The sequence below is a fragment of the Gymnoscopelus braueri genome, assembly GCF_963280865.1.
Source record: "Gymnoscopelus braueri genome assembly, chromosome: 19".
NCBI lineage: Eukaryota > Metazoa > Chordata > Actinopteri > Myctophiformes > Myctophidae > Gymnoscopelus > Gymnoscopelus braueri.
The window spans coordinates 49,014,440-49,033,908 of NC_137621.1; the positions used below are offsets into that span (position 1 = coordinate 49,014,440).

Sequence of the window (19,469 nt, forward strand, 5' to 3'; positions counted from 1 at the left end):
TTGAGAGGCCAAATGGTTGAATTATAGCTTTCTTCATGTTTTTATTGTGGATTTACATACAGTATACGTATGTATACCGTACGACGTACGTATATGTTGCATAATTATGTTGTATTTTGATGTGATTTTTGTTGTTTTATATGGCTGCTATCTTGGCCAGGTCTCTCTTTGTAAAAGGGATTTCTTCCTGTTAAAATAAAAAAATACAAACACGTCGTCATTTGGACGAACCATGTGCAATTTGTAAAACCGCGCTCAGTGCTACCGACATCAACGGACATAAGGAATGTACACCCGAAGACGTGAATCAATGTCAATGTTGGACGACATTGTTTCAACATTCCACAGAGAAATACACAGAAGACATAGGGTAGTTGTTTTTTTGCCACACTATATCATTGACCTCCTCTCACAACAGAACAATAGGATTTAGGTTGAATATCGGCAAAGTTTCCGTTTAAGCCTAATTTATACTGTGTTGCACCATGATGTCGCTATAGCCTAAAGCCGTGCGTGTATACATTATGTCCCTGCGTATGGGTGTCTTTATTTGCATGTATTTGTATGCAGCCCTCTCGCCCACCTTACATCTGGCAGTAACACGAGGCTGGCATCTGGGTTGTGTTCAGAGATATTATATGGCCTGAACACATGTACGCCCGTCATCATCCTGAATTCCCAGCATGCCACGTTGAAATCCAATCTCTGTTCCCCACCAAAAAGAATGTGGATGCACATTAACGCATGCCAATGCCAGGTTGGGGGGCTAGGGGGCAGTGTGCCACTATATGTAAAGTAACTAAGTACATTTACTCGAGTACTGTACTTAAGTATTTCCAATTGTCTATACTTTTACTTCTACTCCACTACATCTCAGAGGCAACTATTGTACTTTTACTCCACTACAATTATTTGAAAACTTTATTACTGGTTACTTTGCATATATATAAATTATTACATTATAAAGCATACATTAACCACTTCAGCCCTATTTTATACCTTTTTTTTAATGGAAATACACAATAACATGAATCCAACATTATTAGCGAAGATGATGCGTAAACAAACAACACATTTAATAAAAACATCTATGATGCATCAAAGCTATGGTGAGCTAGCTTTGAAAGTCTAAGTTGCAAGGATCAGCTAAGAGGTCCTTGGCCTGAAAAACATTGAAGACCCCTTAACCCATTAAGACCTGAAGCCGATTCTACATAATGTCTTCTAAATCGCAAAAGTATTCTGAAAAAAACATATGTTTCTATATCAGTGGTGCTCAAACTTTGTCATGTCAAGGACCCCCAAAATGATATGTATTTGGCCGCCGACCCCCATCTCAAAATATTTTGTTCCGGGGACCCCCCAGAAGCAAAGACTTTTAAAAATGTTCACTTTAAAAGAATATATATATATTCAAAGATTTGCACACATTTTCACAATAAAAAAAAAAAGCAGATCTACAAGCTCATGGCGCGGCACGAGTGCCGTGCTATGAGCTTGCTATGAGCTTGTATATCTGCTATATATCTGATTTTTAATACCTCTAAAATTACAAATAAATAAAATAAGACCATTACTTTGTCAATGGTTCTATATATAAATGTACGACCTAAGACAAAAACAAACATTTTGAAAATTGACGATCTACTGTACATACTCACAACGCCTCGCGTTGTGAGTATGTAGCATGTGACCATGTGAAGCAAGTGCTTGTCAGGGTACCAGATGTACAAGCTCACAGCGCGAGCTTGTAAATCTGCTATTTTTGAAAAATGTAACACAAATCTTCTCTTCTGGGGGTCCCTGGCACAATACATTTTCAGATGGGGGTCCGCGGCCCAAAAACATCAATTTGGGGGCCCTTGGCACAAAAGGGTTTGAGAACCACTGTTCTAATGTATGCGCGGCATCAACTCGGCCTCACCTTGTCCGGCAGGCTGATGACGGGCTCCGGCTCGCCGCCGCCGCCGCCGTGCCCCAGCAGCGCCTGCAGGAAGTAGCGGCTGCTGGCGGCGAGCACGGCGCGGTGTGCCCGCACCTCGCGGCCCTCCACCAGCACCGTCACGTCGCACAGGATGCCGCGCTGCCGCTGCTCCTCCAGGCTCAGCAGCACGTTGGCACAGTGCACCTTGGACTCGTACACGTACATGGGCGCGGCCGCCGACGACCCCCCCGCCGCCGCCGCCCTCGGGCCCCGCCCGCTGGCCGCGTCGTCGCCGCCGCCGCCGGCATGCTCCTCGCCAGCCGACATCCCTCCCGCTTGCACCCTGAGAGAGAGAGAGAGAGAGAGAGAGAGAGAATCAGAATCAACTTAAAAAAAAAAAAAAAAGTCTGGAGTGCTTGGATGTCCAAAAAAAGTGTGACGAAGGAGCTCTTTAAAAAGAGCAGTTCACCCCAAAAATTACTTATTTTCTATCAATTCCACACCCCATGAAGCCTTGAACCCATGGAGATTTTTTTTGTTTTTGTCAAAATGAAAAACAATACATGGTAAAAGGGATAAATAAAAAAAGGCTCAGGGGCAGAGAGCAAGGAGAAAACATAGGAAAGAAACAGGTTAAAATAAATCTAATAATCTAAAGCAGGGTTCCCCAATAGGCGGCCCGCGGGCCATTTGCGCCCCGCGAGAGGCAACTGTCCGGCCCGCGACGACTCCTGTCATAAAAAAAAAATTGAAAAAAAAAAAAATCTGTATTACTGTTCAAGCAGACTACCAAACACATCTGTAAGTAAATTGTTGATTCTGGACTTATTTTGATTTTCAGTATGTACAACAAAATTAATAAAAAACGATTGCGCGCGGGCACAATGCCCCTGGCCCTTGGCTTGGTACCCGAGACATAATTTGGCCCTTGGGGAAAAGTAATTGGGGAACCCTGATCTAAAGTAAAAAATCTAACACCTTTGGGCCCTTGTACAGTATCTTCTCTGAGGAAGACTAATGACCGAAACACGTTTAGCATCTGAGCCTTTATATCTTGCATCTTTCATTTTCAGAGTGCCGCTATGTGTTTTCCCACTTGGCTGGTTATTTTTCAATTAGTTGTTTGTTCAACCGAGCACCCACCGCTCAAGAACCTTTCAGACGTGCACCTGCTCTTTATAACCAGACCTTTAGACGCATCTTTTGACTTTTGAAAAATCTAAAGTCAAAAGGAAAATATGACAGAGAAGGAGAGGAGACAAAAGGATGGAGCCTCACAGCGTGGTAAGGCAGAGAGCACGAGAAGATGATTTGTCTGTTTTTTATTGAGGAAGGGGCTGAAGAGCGGCGAGAACATGACGAATAAACAATCTGAAAATGCGTAGGTCGGTATTTCACATTAAACTATTAACTTGTTGATATCTCATCCATAGAGGTTGATGCTTTTATTCACAGCGGAAAAATCAACCTCGCGTCGGAAAACAATTTCACTGCTTTATCTCCACATAATATTCACGTGGCGTGGATGCACTCAAGACACAAACAGCAGTTTCAACGGCTCTGTGATATCTGTGATATGTGCACTAACAGGCTGAACCATGACTTTCACAACGGCACTGTGTCATTGCTGCTAACTCGCATGGTGACAGGAGGACAACAGCTGTAAACGGACGACCCTAAAAATGCAGCTGCGGTGCTTTCGAAGAAACGTCTGCGCTTGCCAGGGGTGCAATGCTCACTGGACGGCCTTGCACGCCGTGCCGGAACCTATTTGACCAGGAGCACACGCAGGCACACGCATAGATTTAAAACTACTTTAAATTTGCACCTCAACAAAGTTTTCAAAGGCTCCCGACTCACACCTAGCGTATTAACATAGGAATAAGCCTAGATGCATATCAATTGTCTATTGTGTGACTTGCAGTGTAGGTGTTAAGCGACGTGCGCGTCACGTCATTGAAATAGAGTGCAAGAACATACCAAATGAGCATTGCATGCCTGGCGCTTGCCAAGTTGGTTCGTTGTGAGAATCCAAAACTTCCAGTGGAATGTTGTTGATCGTACCGTTTGTAGTAGTAGTAGTACTACTAGTACGATTAGTAATGATTAACAACATTCGCATCCGGGTATTGTTTACAGTTTACAGTTTAGGCATTTAGCAGATGCTCTTAATCCAGAGCGATTTACAGTAAGTAAGGACACAATATAATACATCATAATACATCAATATGTCAAATGTATAGAAATAGTAATCTAATAATAAATTAATACATAAGTAAACCAATAATCTAATAATAACTAATACATACGTAAACCAAGAACCTATCATCAGCCTGTACATTGAAACTATACACACTATAGGATGCCAGGCCAACAATGACCTGGCATCTGTCTACATAACATGCTATCTAAGTTACATTTTAGCCTTTGCATAATCCTGCAATGTCGTCAAGGCTAGGGCAAGTGCTGCGGGCTGAGGTGGAGCCTGAAGAGGTGAGTCTTCAGATTACGGCAGAAGATTGGGAGTGAGTCTTCAGTTCTAATTGCAATGGGGGAGTTCATTCCATAGTTTGGGAGCCAGAAGGGAGAAGAGTCTGGGACGTCTCAATTTCAAGGGCCCCCAGTTTGGTTTGTATTAGGACCACTGACCCCCTTAACTCTCAAAGCTACAGACCTGTTTTTATTATTATGTATCAATAATTTACCCCTGAGAACCCCTCAAGGGCCCCTGGGGGTCCCTGGACCCCACTTTGAGAACCACTGCTCTAGAAATTCGACCTGGTAACGTTAAAAACAGAAACTGTACGATCACAGTGATACATGATAAATATTTGTATATCGCCACCGATAAAGTGACTCATAAACATAAGCACAGCCTCTGTGGACATTATATGAGCATGAAGCCTATGCTGTTTTTGCAGGATTTCTAGACTAGACAATGCTGGCAGCTCGAATGCACCTGACTCAATATAGTCTTTGGTCTGAAGCCTTTGATCCTGTGGCCATGGATATACAAAAGCCCTGAAGATGATAAGGGCCGGAAATCCACAATAGCTGCTTTCTGAAATGGAAATCACGCACTGGAACCATGCTTGTACAAGTGTCAGTGGGGCTAAAAACCCTGCTGCTGAGGATGAAATCCTCAAAAACACTCATCTAAAATACTCATCTAAAGCAATGGTTCTCAACCTTTTCAGGCCTTGACCCCCCAAAATAATCATATTTGAACTGGGGACCCCCCCATTTAGTTTGAATATTGTGAAAATGGCAGATCTACAAGCTCACAACGACTCGCGTTGCGAGGCGTTGTGAGCTTGTAGATCAGCTATTTAAATTTTTGCCTCTTTCTTATATTATTGTTTTATGTTTTATAGTATAGTTTGTTGATTACTTTTGATGCAGTAATGGTCTTTTTTTTTTTGTATTAAAAAGGTCTTAAAAGTACATAAATTGTCACTTCACTGTCATCTGGCGAGTGGGGACCCCCCCCCCCCCCAAATTATTTGGGACCCCCCTGGGTCCCCAAATAATATTTTCAGATGGGGGTCTGCGGCCAAATACATATCATTTTGGGTGGTCCTTGACATGAAAAAGGTTTGAGAACCACTGAAATTATAGTAACATAAGTTTTTTTTTTTTTTTTCCAGAAAACTGTTAGGATTTAGAAGACATTTGTAGAATCCCCAGAAGCAAAGATTTTAGTTAAAATGTTCGCTTAAAAAAATACGTATATTCAATGATTTGCACACACTTTCAAGATTTTTCAAAAATAGCAGATCTACAAGCTCACATTGCGGCACTCGGTGCCGCGCTATGAGCTTGCAGATCTGCAATTTTTGAATAGCCCAAAGAAATCTTAAAATGACCCACAGATGCGTTGCCGGTCTTAATGGGTTAAAGCGGTTAATCTTGAAGATCATAAAATGATGGCACGATGATAAAACAATTCATCTGATTCTAAATGGACATGTTGAAATTGCTTTATATACTGTCGGCCGGATGGATAGATCTTAATTGATCCTGAGGGGGGAATTCAGGTGCCATAGCAGCACCACAGTAGGCATGTATGGAAACCTGTTTCCGCCAAAGTGATGTAAGAAAAATAGAATCCTAAGTCATAATAATGAGATACTTTCTTATAATAATGAGATACTTTCTCATAATAATGACTTTGTATCTCATAAAACGGGTTTCCATAGAAAAGCGTCCCTATTCTGGTGAACATGTGCGAACATAGCCGATCTAGAAGTGTTGCAATGCTTTGTGAGTATAGAGTATAGAGTCCTGGGGGACCCTGCTTAACAAAGTATATTGTAATGTTTAAAGGAATAGTTCACCCCCAAAATGACTTTTTTTCTATCGATTAGTTACCCCATGGAGACTTGAATTCATGGATTTTATTTTGTTTTTGTCGCATTCCTAAGCCAATAATTTTATGACCGGCAGCGGTTCCGGTAGGAGACACAAAGAGTCTCCTGTGTGTCTCCTACCGGAACCACTGCCTACCGGTCCCCTGGTCATCAAGTTATTGGCTTAGTAATGCGACAAAAACAAAAAAATATCCATGAATTCAAGTCTCCATGGGGGGACTCATCGATAGAAAAAATGTATTTTTTGGGGTGAACTATTCCTTTAAGTCATACTGGGCAACTGGCGGCCCGGGGGCCACATGCGGCCCCCACCTTCACTTAATGCGGCCCGCAGGTTAATATTCGATATATTGATATATTATTGATTTCAGCTGTTACAATTCCAAACATACAAACATGACCCGCTTTAATTACTTCAGTCTATATTAGTAGCTTAATGACTATCGTTAAAATTCTATTGTCTTTTTTATGTCCAATGTATTTGTATTTAAGTTCATAAAGTTAACATAAGTATAACTACATGAAAAAAAAAATCTGGATTCCAAATTAAAAACAAGCTTGTAGATCGGCTATTTTTGCTACTTTTGTGTGACATAGAAGTAAGAGGTTTCTGTACAGTATGTGCAATGTGGACTTCTGGAGTGAGTGTGGAAATATAGTGGCCCTCTCCATCATCAAAGTTGCCCACCCCTGGTTTAAGTGGTTAAAGGGATACTAGGTAACTTTGAGCCTAAATTTAAATAATATAAATAAATATATATTTATTTATTTTTCATTTTTTCCAGCTATCAGCCACTATATAATTATGCAGGTGTGTTTTCCTGCAGAAAGACACATCCCTCTGGCTGTATTTTGGTTTTGTTCCACTGTTTTTGTTGACATTCCACTGTTTTTGTTGACATTCCACTGTTTCTATTGACATTCATTCACTGAAAAGTCTGTGGGGGAAGAGGGGGGGCTTGGCCGGACGCTCTTAATTGGTTGTGCACTGAGTTGATTGATAGGGCCATGAAAGTGTCAACCTCTTTAGTGCTCTCTCTAATCAATGAATGCATCAAAGACAGCAATCACTTTGATACCTGTCAGAGAGGGGAGGGGGGAGGGGGGAGTGTGTGTGTACAAACACAGATCTGCAAAGTTACCTAGTATCCCTTTAAAGAATTATAAGCCAATAAAAAAGTAGTAAAATAATAAGTAAAAAATCATAAACTAAAATATAATTACATAAATTGTTTGTTTTGCCCGAATGATGGATTATTGTATAAATGGTCTAATATTTAGATGTGCATGTGCAGCCATGTGTTGTCACAGTGTGGACAGGCCAGTAGACTCCATTGACTCCAGGCGGCAGCATGCAGGCAGGAGCTTCTCATTGTGTTTTATTTCAATGCTGCAGCACTTAAACCCTCACAGACAGCTGAGCACGCAGTCTGTCTGTCTGATCTGCCCTGCCTGCGCTCTCACTGTGCATGTGTGTGTGTGTGTGTGTGTGTGTGTGTGTGTGTGTGTGTGTGTGTGTGTGTGTGTGTGTGTGTGTGTGCGTGTGCGTGTGCGTGTGCGCGTGCGCGTGTGCGTGAGTGTGTTTGTGTGTGTGTGTGTGCCTGTGTTTCTTCATGAGCATGATTGCAACTGTGTAACTGTTTTTCTGTCCGTCTGTGCCCACCTGCCCGTGTGTGTGTGTGTGTGTGTGTGTGTGTGTGCATGTGTGCGTGTGCATTTTAAATGTATCTGTGCAACTAGGTGAGCATGTGTGTGCGTGTGTGCGCACGCGCATGTGTGTGTGTGTGTGTGTGTGTGTGTGTGTGTGTGTGTGTGTGTCTGTGCGTGTGCACGTGCGTGCACGCATGGAGTGCTCAGCCAGCGCGCAGGGAGCTGATTTCTTGCTGATTCATAGCTTTTCAATAGGCAGCGCCCCAGCGTCAGGGGGGGGGGGGGGCTTTGCTGCAGCGCTACACGTCTTTTATCCCCCCCCCACACCCCACCCCCCCGGTGGCCAATCATCTCACAGTAGTTCTCCATCAGAGCTCCCGCCTCGCCCTCAGGGGGCACTACAGCATGAACCAACTCCAACCCCCCCCCCTCTCCATCATGGTACATCCAAATTATTAACTACACACTGTCATATCCTGAGTGTTCACTTGAACAAGTTAAGACCGGGAACGCATCTGTGTCATTTTAAGATTTCTTTGGGCTATTCAAAAATAGCAGATCTACAAGCTCATAGCGCGGCACCGAGTGCCGCGCTATGAGCTTGTAGATCTGCTATTTTTGGAAAATCGCGAACATTTGTGCAAATATATATTTTCCTCAAAGCGAACATTTGTCAAATATGTTGTTCCAGGGATGCCCAGAAGCAAAGATTTGAGTTACACATGTTCGCTTAAAAATATATACATATTCAAAGATTTGCACACATTGTCACGATTTCTTTCAAAAATAGCAGATGCAAGCTTGAGCTGCGTGCATTTGTAGAGCATTGTTTATTGTAGTGATCAATCAATCAATCAATCGATTGTGTTTCCCGGCTTGGATCAATGTAACTAACGTAGTATACAGTACTCTAAGTTCTTACAGTATGTATCTGTAAAACACATTTTCCAAGGTTTAATTACTTTTTGATTGTTTTATATTAATGTTATATTATCAATAAAATCTTTGTGTACTAGAACCAGTGGTGGAAAAAGTACTCAAATTCTTTACTTAAGTAAAAGTACCAATACTGCAATATAGAAATACTCTGTTACAAGTAAAAGTCCAGAATTAAAAATGTACTTGAGTAAAGGTACAAAAGTATTGGCATCAAAACGTACTTAAAGTACCAAAAGTAAAAGTACTAAAATATTTGAAAATAGCAGATCTACAAGCTCACAGCTTGTAGATCGGCTATTTTCAAATAGCCTACGTATAAAATAGGGCTAAAGTGGTTAATGTATGTTTTATAATATAATAATTTATATTCTTCAAATAATTGTAGTGGAAAATGTACAATATTTGCCTCTGAGATGTTGTGGAGTTGAAGTAAAAGGATTGTTTAAATAGTATATAGTATATAGTATAACGAAAAAACATCACATGGATGCACCTGGGACGTATCATCAGTGTTGTAGCCTGGGGTCATAGGATGTTTCGGGTCACGCAACATACACCCTCACCCAGGTGACCCAGCCAGGGTTGATCAAGCCCTGACTTACGTCCCAGGTAGCTACCCACGGTCAGTCCTAAATAGGGAAAGACAGGGCCACTCAATACGCTTGTCTGAAACTACTCTGCCAGGAATGGGGGAGAGCGGAGGCTCTGGCACGTGGAGGGGCTAGGCTCTGTGGATGGCCTCCTGGCCGGGCTCCTCCTCCGTCTCACCAGGTCCAGGACCTGAGCGTTGCACCAGACTCCCCCGCTCCAAACATTTCATTCTGGTGTGATGGTGTCTTGGCCCGTGGTGGTACTGCAGGCTCCCTTGCGTCTTGCTTGAATGGTCCTCCTAAAGGCCTCACCGTGGATTTGTTGGGCTTCTTCCTCACGGAAGACACAGACTGGGGCGCCAACCCAAACTGCTCCCGGATGCCGTATAAATAGTAAATAGTATATATTTATATACTACAGTATGTCTTGATGGCGTCGTAATGGCTGATTTCACACTTGGTTGCATGCTGAAAATAGCCTCTCTACAAGCTTGTAGATCTGCTATTTTCAGAGCACAACACCCGAGCACAACCAAACATAAAATGACCTTTCTTTGAATTCTACTGGATCTCTTCTCCACTATTCCCTTCCTAACATTTCAGTCTAGTTTTTATTTGTTGTCAATATGTTTAGTCTTAGTTTTAGTCATTAGTTTTTATTTAGTTTTCGTCAGTGAAAAAAGGTAGTCGACGAATATTTTTCGTCTTAGTTTTAGACAACGAAATCAACACTGTTGTCTTGTCTCCCTGTCTCTGCCCTTGGTTTCCTGTGTCGTGATCTACGCTGCCCTATCTGAAATAAAGCGCAGCGATGCCAGAAATAAATCTTTAAAGGTAGGGTAAGTGACATTTTCTGTTAACAAGTTAAAGCTCTATATTCTTTATGACAGTAATCATGTAGAGTGTTCAGTAACAGGGGTATCCCGTCTCTCCAGCTCTTTAATAAACAGAAAATACGAGAGAGTATACCCATTTATCAGCTTCAATTTCATAGTTCTAGAACCAATTCTATCTGCTCATTTCTTTGTGTCATCACTTCCAATTTCACTTGTTCATTTTCTGTTTATTAAAGAGCTGTAGAGATGGAGAGACCAGTTACTGAACAAACACTCTATAGCAATGATACAGAGCTATTTAACACTTACTGTAACAAAATAAAATCACTTTCCTGACCTTTAAAAAAACAAGCTGCAGGTGGTTGCTAAGATATGACCTCACCACACCTCGTAATAATATAATAAAGTGGGATGATCATCTGACACACCATTGGAAATCCAGTGGAATCAATTTCAGAAGCCAGTGCCAGAAAAACGTTCCATGCATGAGTGAGGAACACAATAACAAGAAGCTATTCAAAGCAATTTCCACGTCCCACGAAAACGGGGGCACATGCACGTTCGTTGCCAAAAGCCACAGCTAACACAATGGCAACTCCTTAGCCTGAGTGAACTTCTTCTCACATGTGAAAAAAAAAGAGAAAACTCCCACTCAACCGCTAGCTGGCATCGCTATGTGGCGCCTACACTTTAGCAATATCATCAAAAACAGCTCTGAAAATCAATTGGAAAACAGCAGAAGAAACCCAGCGCCATATTGCGCTTTGAATTAGCCAGGCTGTTAACACTCGCAGGAGTTGTATCTCCTAGTTGTATTATTTTACCCGCAATGAAAGCAGGGTGAATATTTCAGAAATACTTGGGGATGGGAGTAGGGAGGGTGCTGCTATCGTAAATAAACCGTTGCCAGATGTTTCATCATCCTGTCTGCTGTGTGCAGGAGTGTGAGCGTGTGTGACATATTTCACCAGCATATTAGCCTGACAGGCAGCCTACATGCACATACGTGTCTGTCTGTCTGTGTGTGTGTGTGTGTGTGTGTGTGTGTGTGTGTGTGTGTGTGTGTGTGTGTGTGTGTGTGTGTGTGTGTGTGTGTGTGTGTGCGTGCGTGCGTGCACTCACGCGTATGTGCGTGGCAGTTTGTGCCTGTGCGTGTGTGCGTGTGCGTGTGCGTGTGCGTGTGCGTGTGCGTGTGTGTGTGTGTGTGTGTACGAAGAAACATGAAAGGGTTGAAATATGGAAATACAAGGTTTCTGCCCGGCAGCAACAATATCTTTTAATAGTAAAATAAAGTTGATAATGCGAGTTCATGAGTTAAGACTAACCTCTACTTGACCCGGACACTCCCCCCTGACACTCCCTGTTTGCCATCATCACTGCATTAATACATCTGCGAGTGCTTTCCTCTCTCTAGGAACCCAGAAGGGAGCCACAAATGAGCGTCCGCTCCAGAACAGAGCCAGGCTGCCAGCTCCTGAGACTGTACCACCCGTGCACTCACCCACTTGTGGAGGATATGCTGAGGGGTGACTCATCTGAACACATCAAGTTTTCCACATCTCTGTAGACCAGGGCCTATGTTTTCTTTTTTTTACCACTCAATTCTCAACTGTGCATTAGTGTTTGTAACGAGAGGTTCATGCCTTACAACAGCTGGTTCCCAAACCAGCTGTTGATTTTAGCTCATTAGACATTTTTGCCCGGGACTCAAACTATTGAAAACAGCAGATCTGCAAGCTCTCTCTACAAGCAAGATCTGCTATTTTTCACTACTTCTTAAATGCTTATTTTTATTTATTTATGGAAATTATTAGATTTTTTAATGTCATTTATGAAATACTAATGAAAAATGCTGGAATTGTTTTTAATAGATGAAAATTTTTGATTTTATTTTGTTTAAACTTTTTAAAATCTTTTGAATTCTTTTTTGAATTTTATGTAGGAAATAAAATGAGGGGATATTTACTCGCGACCCATACCCATACCCAAACATGGGTCCCGACCCGCTGTTTGGGAAACAGTGCCTTACAACCCTACTATACAATCCCTCACTATGTAGTTGTTGACAGAGTGTTCTTGCTTGACAGTCAGATCCCGTCCTGCGCTGACATTCTCAGTCACCTGAGGAAGATTTGCTCTTGTGTTTTCCCGTATATATTATAAACACTAATGCACAAGCATCACAGTCACTGAATGTACTCTTTCAAATCACAATTTCCGACTATATTCCCTGACGTCTTTCCCATAGATTGGAATGCAAAAAGTCACATGCAACTTTCTCCACTCAGTTATTCAGGTCTTTCCTTTACATTTTGTCGGCCTCCTGGGACAGGCAGGTTGAAAAAACAAGAGCGTGGACACTGATGTGGAAATAATTATGGAAATATGACATTCATTTAACCCATTAAGACCGGGAACACATCTGTGTCATTTTAGATTTGAGCTATAACCATTATTTTTATACTTTGGGCTATTCAAAAATAGCAAATATACAATCTTGTAGATCTACTATTTTTGAAAAATCTTGAACATTTGTGCAAATCTTTGAATATCTATTCTTTAAAGCGAGCATTTGTAAGTGTCAAATGTCTCAACAAATGTCTTCATTTTTCTGAAAAAACTATTGTTGCTATATCAGTGGTTCTCAAACTTTTTCCATGTCAAGAACCCCCAAAATTATAAGTTTTTGGCCACGGACCCCCATCTCAAAATATGTTGTTCCAGGGACCCCCCAGAAGCAAAGATTTGAGTTACAAATGTTTGCTTTAAATATATATATATATTCAAAGATTTGCACATATTTTCACAATTTTTCAAAAATAGCAGATCTACAAGCTCATAGTGCGGCACTCGGTGCCGCGCTATGAGCTTGTAGATCTGCTATTTTTGAATAGCCCAAAGTATAAAATAATGGTTAATGTGGTTACACAGATGCGTTCCCGGGTCTTAATGGGTTAATGTGACTTTCATTTCATCCAGCTGTTTTTCATACAGATGAATGGAAGCGATTACACAAAATAATTGCGATCGGGGATTCGTTGTGACGGGCCTGGCTGACACCGAAGGTGACCTTTCACGTACCATGTTGACGACATCGGTATGATTATAGTGTTGATTTTGACAGCAAATCTTGATTTAGTTTTAGTCATAGTCTTTTGAATAAAATTCCATTTAGTTTAATCTGAAATGTTTTAGTTGTTGTCTAGTTTCAGTCGACAAAATATCATAAGATTATAGCCGACTAAATCTACAGTTGATTTAGTCGACTAAAATGTATTTTGGCGTGCCTTGATGGCGTCGTAACAGCTGATTTTACACTTGGTTGCAGGCTGAAAATAGCCGATCTACAAGCTCACAACTCGTCGAGCTGCGACGCGTTGTGAGCTTGTAGATCGGCTATTTTCAGCACGCACACCCTAGCACAACCAAACATAAAATAACTTGTCTTAGTTCTACTGGATCTCTTCTCCACTAGTCTGTCTCTAACATTTTAGTCCAGTTTTTATTTGTTGACGAAATTGTCAATATATTTAGTCATAGTTTTAGTCATCATAGCTTAGTTTTTATTTACTTTTCATCAGTGAAAAAAGGTAGTCGACGAACATTTTTCGTCATAGTTTTAGTCAACGAAATCAACACTGCCTATTATTGGTATGCAACGCCGACGGTGCTGACTCGACAGTGCGACCATTGCGTGTCTCATGCCTTGCTTTCAATGTTTTAAATGCCAACATTTGTATTGATTCTACATGGTCCACATTCTGTCAACATCCTCGAGGTGTCATATTTCGCCTATTGGTCAGTGTGAATGTGTAAACCAACCAGTGGCGTAAAGTAACTTAATTACATGTACTCAAGTACTGTACTTAAGTACAATGTTGAGGTATTTTTACTCTACTGGAGTATTTACAATATATTTAATTCTACTCCACTACATCGCAGACAAAAATGTTATCTTTTACTCCACTACTAGTATTTGAAAACTTCAGTTACTACTTTGAAGATTTTGAATATTATTACAAAACATACTATACTTTGGCTAATGAAAATAGCCGATCTACAAGCTCACAACCCGTCGCTTTGCGACGCCTTGTGAGCTTGTAGATCTGCTATTTTCAAAAGATTGTTATACATGACGAACCTTTGAAATGGGACATACTGCATAATGAGTACTTTTACTGTTGGCAAGTATATTTTGATGCTAATACTTTTGTACTCTTACTCAAGTCAATTTTGAACAGCGGGACTTTTACTTGTAACAGAGTATCTCTACATTGGGGTATTGATACTTTTTACTTAAGTAAAAAATGGCAGTACTCCTGGCACCACTGTCCAGGTGAAACTGTTTGAATTAACTCTGTCCCCTGACGCGGGCCCTAACGAATGTGGCTGATGACAATCAGCTACCGGTCTGTAGGGACAGGCAACCTTATTCCATCATCAGATCAGTCGAACTCCCAGGCTCATCACCTACGGCAGGGGTGATGCAACTTTGATGATGGAGAGGGCCACTACATTTCCAGTCACTCCAGGGGGGCCACATTGCATATACTGTCGGGCAGACACCTCTTATCTCCGTATTTTAACTTTTTTCGTTAGTTCTATGTCACACAAAAGTAGCAAAAAATAGCCGACTCAAAAACGAGTCGCAGTGTGACGCGTTTTGAGCTTGTAGATCTGCAATTTTTGCAATTTTTGAATTGGAATCCTGAAAAGTAATTTTTTAATTTAATTTCTAATGCATTTAGTTATACTGTATGTTAACTTTATGAACTTAAATACAAATACATTGGACATAAAAAAGACAATAGCATTTTAATACTAGTCATTAAGCTATAAAACTGAAGTAATTGAAGCGGGTCATGTTTGCATGTTTGGAATTTGAACAGCTGGAATCAATAATATATCAGTATTCCGATATTAAGCTGCGGGCTGCGTTAAGTGAAGGTGGGGGCCGCATGTGGCCCCCCGGCGGGCCGCCAGTTGACCCATGTATGTCCTACGGACTCTCTGGTAGCAAACGAATGTGTGCTGCAGCCTGCCGCTCTTCTCTCTGCCACTGCGACCTCGACTGTGTAAAGTATGCTATATGCATTACACGAACACAGCAGACAAAGGCCATGGGGGAGGCGGTCTCCGTAGTAGCCTCATGAAGCCATAACAGAGGCCATAACTATGAAATATTGAAGCGCTCCATTGTGCCCACTTTATGCTCAGCCAGCTACACCGAGCAGCAACATCAGCATTAGATTATTATTAAGCATCTGCTGAGCCCCGGGCCCCATTAGCATAACCTGCGGGCATCAACACTACAAAGTTAAAACACTGCCAGTGTCTAACATCATTAAGCAGTTCTCTGTGTCACTACTGAAAACTATTTTCTACTCAGGGGGGGGAAAGGCTCTCAGACTCAGTGATGATGATGAGAGAATTACACCTAGTAGTAGCTTCAAGGTTCAGGGCGATGAAACTACAGTCTCATGGATTCCCAGAACAAAGTCTCCCCACACAGGATTTTTATGCCGTTTCATGCATTTTGCCGATGCTCCAAGCCATGACATTATACGATGAATGGAATCATATGAAAAGACTATACTGAGACTGTGTGTGCCACCAAGTCTCTCTACCTGGTAGGCCAAGCCTATAGTGTGTGCCAGAAATCCTGAAGGGGGGCGTCAACAAGTGTCATTTGGTAGCGGCGGACATCTTTGTGGGGTATAAACAGGATGACTTAACATTGCCCCCCCCCCCCAAGTATGTCTGCAGCTACTATGCCACGCCCCCCGTGGTGACGACACGTTGGCAAGCACTATACAGTCAAATGAAGAGATTATTGTGATTTAACTCTGAAAGTGTAAATATGGACCTGTAAGGGTCTGTCAGTTAAAACACTATTTCCCAAACAGTCCATCTTTGGGTCGCGGACCAATATCCATGAATAAATAAAATAAAAGTAGTGAACATAGCAGATCTACAAGCTCGGAACGCTACTCAAATTTAAATAATAATAATAATAATGGGTGTGTTAAATGTAGGTGTGCCCAGAGCCATGGCTGTGGCAAAAAGCAAGCAGCCAATAGTATCGTGTCAGTGCACACTGGCACACCTGCTGTAAATCAAACACGCCCATTCTTAATTTGATTAGCACGGTGTACTATTACGTCATCCTTATGCAGTCTGCCATGTTCATACCCTACTGTAGTTTTTTTAACCTGAACTGGAAACAAAACTACAAAATCAGCCTATAGGTCACATCCCCCTTTAACCCCAACCTGGTCCCACGTTTTTGACCACAAAGTGACGGTAAAACAATTGAACTTAAATAGGCACCATTTAAATCTTTTCTCAATTTCACAGAAATTGAAGAAAGATTATGTTTTTTCTTTCATTCGGCCACACAGGGAACATTATTTGTCTTCCCCTGCAACCTACACACATCAACCAAACACCACCATCTGTTGTGCTCAGAGAAGCAGCCCCGTACAGGCCGACCCCGTAGATGAGAGAGGCGCTGGAGGACAGCCTCCTGCCAGGAATCCATAGCCGCTGTGCCAATATCACACACACACGCGCGCGCACGCGCAGTGTGTGCACATCACTTTTTTACCCATTTTTCAGCCGCTTGCCCTGCTAGCCTATATTCAACCCAGCGGCGGCATCAATCACGCGGACACATCTGAGACGATACGACCCCCTGAGAGAGAAGGAGGGGGGCGGGGGGGGGTAGGGGGGGTACCGGCACCGAGCCCAAGTGGCCCACAGGCACACACACTGTGCAGTGGTGGAAAAAAAGTACTCAAATTATTTACTTAAGTAAAAAGTACCAGAATTCAAAATTTACTTGAGTGAAAGTACAAAAGAATTGGCATCAAAATGTACTTATAGTACCAAGAGTAAAAGTACAAACATATTTGAAAATAGCAGATCTGCAAGCTCGCGACGCGTTGCAACGAGTTGCTGGTGTGTATACACGTACTGGTGTGTATACACGCGCATGCAATATAGACACGCAACAAAACAGGCCGGCGGGGGCCAACCAACGAGGAGCATCCAGCGGTGGAATTATTCATCACATGGAGCAGCTCAGCGCCCCGGACCAGCCACTGGTCTTCCCTCTGAGCTACACACAAATATTAATTAACAAAACACTAATAATTCACCGCTCCCCCCCGCCCTGGCCCTGCGGTGCGCTTATTTGTGTGCACGCGTGTACGTGTGCCACAAGCGCGCGCGCGCACGCACATACAAACTACATGCCTGACAACTACTCTGCCCTACTTCCCCCCCCCCCCGCCCCTCCCTCTCGCTAAACCCCCCCCCCCCCCCCTCTCTCTCTCCCGCCTCCCATGCCCTGATTATGTCTTATTTTCAATGCCTAGAGTCTATGGGGTGTTCAGAGACGTGTGTGTGTGTGTGTGTGTGTGTGTGTGTGTGTGTGTTGTGTGTGTGTGTGTGTGTGTGTGTGTGTGTGTGTGTGTGTGTGTGTGTGTGTGTGTGCGTGTGTGTCCGGATATGTATTCATGTGCATCATACACATACATTATGCACCGGGCACACGTGTCGTGTACTCATGTACGGGAGAGGGAAGGCTACGCGTATACAGCCAAGTTCATTTACAAATCACACACCATAAACCAAACATCGGCCTACGCTTTATTTATTTACAAAGAAAGTAGAACGAGAGAGAGAGACAGAGAGAGAGAGAGAGAGAGAGAAAAAACAACAACACACATTTTTCGCTCTACATCCGTCCATAATGAGAAAAAGGGAAACCATGAAGTAGTTCCTCGAAAATATAGCCCGCGTCGACGGCGTAGCCTAGATGCGAGGCACGTACGTCGGACAGCGTCCCCCTCGGGTAATGCATGCGTTACCGCGTACGTACAGCGTCCCTCGAGAGCCCCCCCCCCCCCCCCCCCCCCCCCCACCCAGGGCCGGATATATGCCCCTATGACATCAGTGAGCACCAGTGGGGGAAAGTAACTATGTACATTTACCCAAGTACTGTTCTTGAATCAAATATCATGGTATTTTTTTCAGTATACTTCAGTAAAGCCCCGATTTTTATACTGCATCTGTTTCGAAAATAGCTGATCTGCAAGCTCACAACAAATCGCATCGCGACGTGTTGTGAGCTTGCTTGCAGTGCTGCTATTTTTTGTTAAAAGTTTGAGATTCTGAAAAGTTTTACCTACTTTTACTTTGGTACTTTAAGTGTATTTTGATGCATAATGAGTACTTTTCACTTTTGTACTTTGAGTATATTTTGATACCAATACTTTTGTACTTTTAATGAAATACAGTTTTGAATTCTGGACTTTTACTTGTAACGAAGCATTTCTACATTGTGGTATTGATACTTTTACCTAAGTACAAAAATAATGAGTACTTTTTCCACCTCTGGGCATTGCAACTTTGACTTCAGTTAAGAGAGGAAATCTGAGCACTTCTTCTCCAGTACTGGTCCCGCCGCAGCCTAGAGAGAGAGAGAGAGAGTAGAGCGCGAGCCGGGGACGTCCGACACCGTCCCCCCTAGGGGGCCCAGAGTTCCCCCAGGGCCGGAAATACGCCCGTATGACATCAGTAAGTACCCTCCAACAATAGCTCTTTGTTGAGTCTCTCTCTAGTGGCTCTGGAGGGTGGGGGAGGGGGGGGGCGGGTGGCGATGGTGGTGGGTGGCGATGGTGTGTGGGGGGTGTGGGGGGGGGGGGGGTAAGAGGTCTCACTTCCCAGGGCAGGTCATTGAGCTCTGATATATGTCGTCTGAGGTCATAGGGAAACTGTGTTTGTTCGGTTCGCTCTCTGTAACTCATCTTGGCATTGTCAGGCTGAAATTGGATTTAGTGCAAAACGAGAAGTCCCCCGGCCCGTGCAGCCCCTCCCAGGTCCCTCAGACATGCAGGCTAGTATGGCTGCTTCTCTCTCTCTCTCCCCCTCTCTCTCTCTCTCTCTCTCTCTCTCTCTCTCTCATCTCTCTCTCTCTCTCTCTCTCTCTCTCTCTCTCTCTCTCAATTTCAATTCAATTCAATTCGCTTTATTGGCATGAATGTAACAATTACAATATTGCCAAAGCATCAAGTGCAGTAAATACAGAAAAAATAATACAGCAGAAAACAATATCAAATACACAAATAAAACATGAACTTATATACGGTAATAC

At 42.6% G+C, this 19,469-nt stretch overlaps 1 protein-coding gene across 1 annotated transcript in view; it reads right to left on the bottom strand.

Annotated features, from left to right (window-relative positions):
- The window catches only part of LOC308075333 (transcription regulator protein BACH2-like), a 78,642-nt gene that overhangs the window by 21,149 nt on the left and 38,024 nt on the right, over positions 1–19,469 (bottom strand). Inside the window, exon 2 of the mRNA XM_080415148.1 lies at positions 1,925–2,267. Within this exon, the coding sequence (XP_080271274.1) occupies positions 1,925–2,251 (327 nt within the window). The 5' untranslated portion in view covers positions 2,252–2,267. The remainder of the gene's footprint in view (positions 1–1,924; positions 2,268–19,469) is intronic.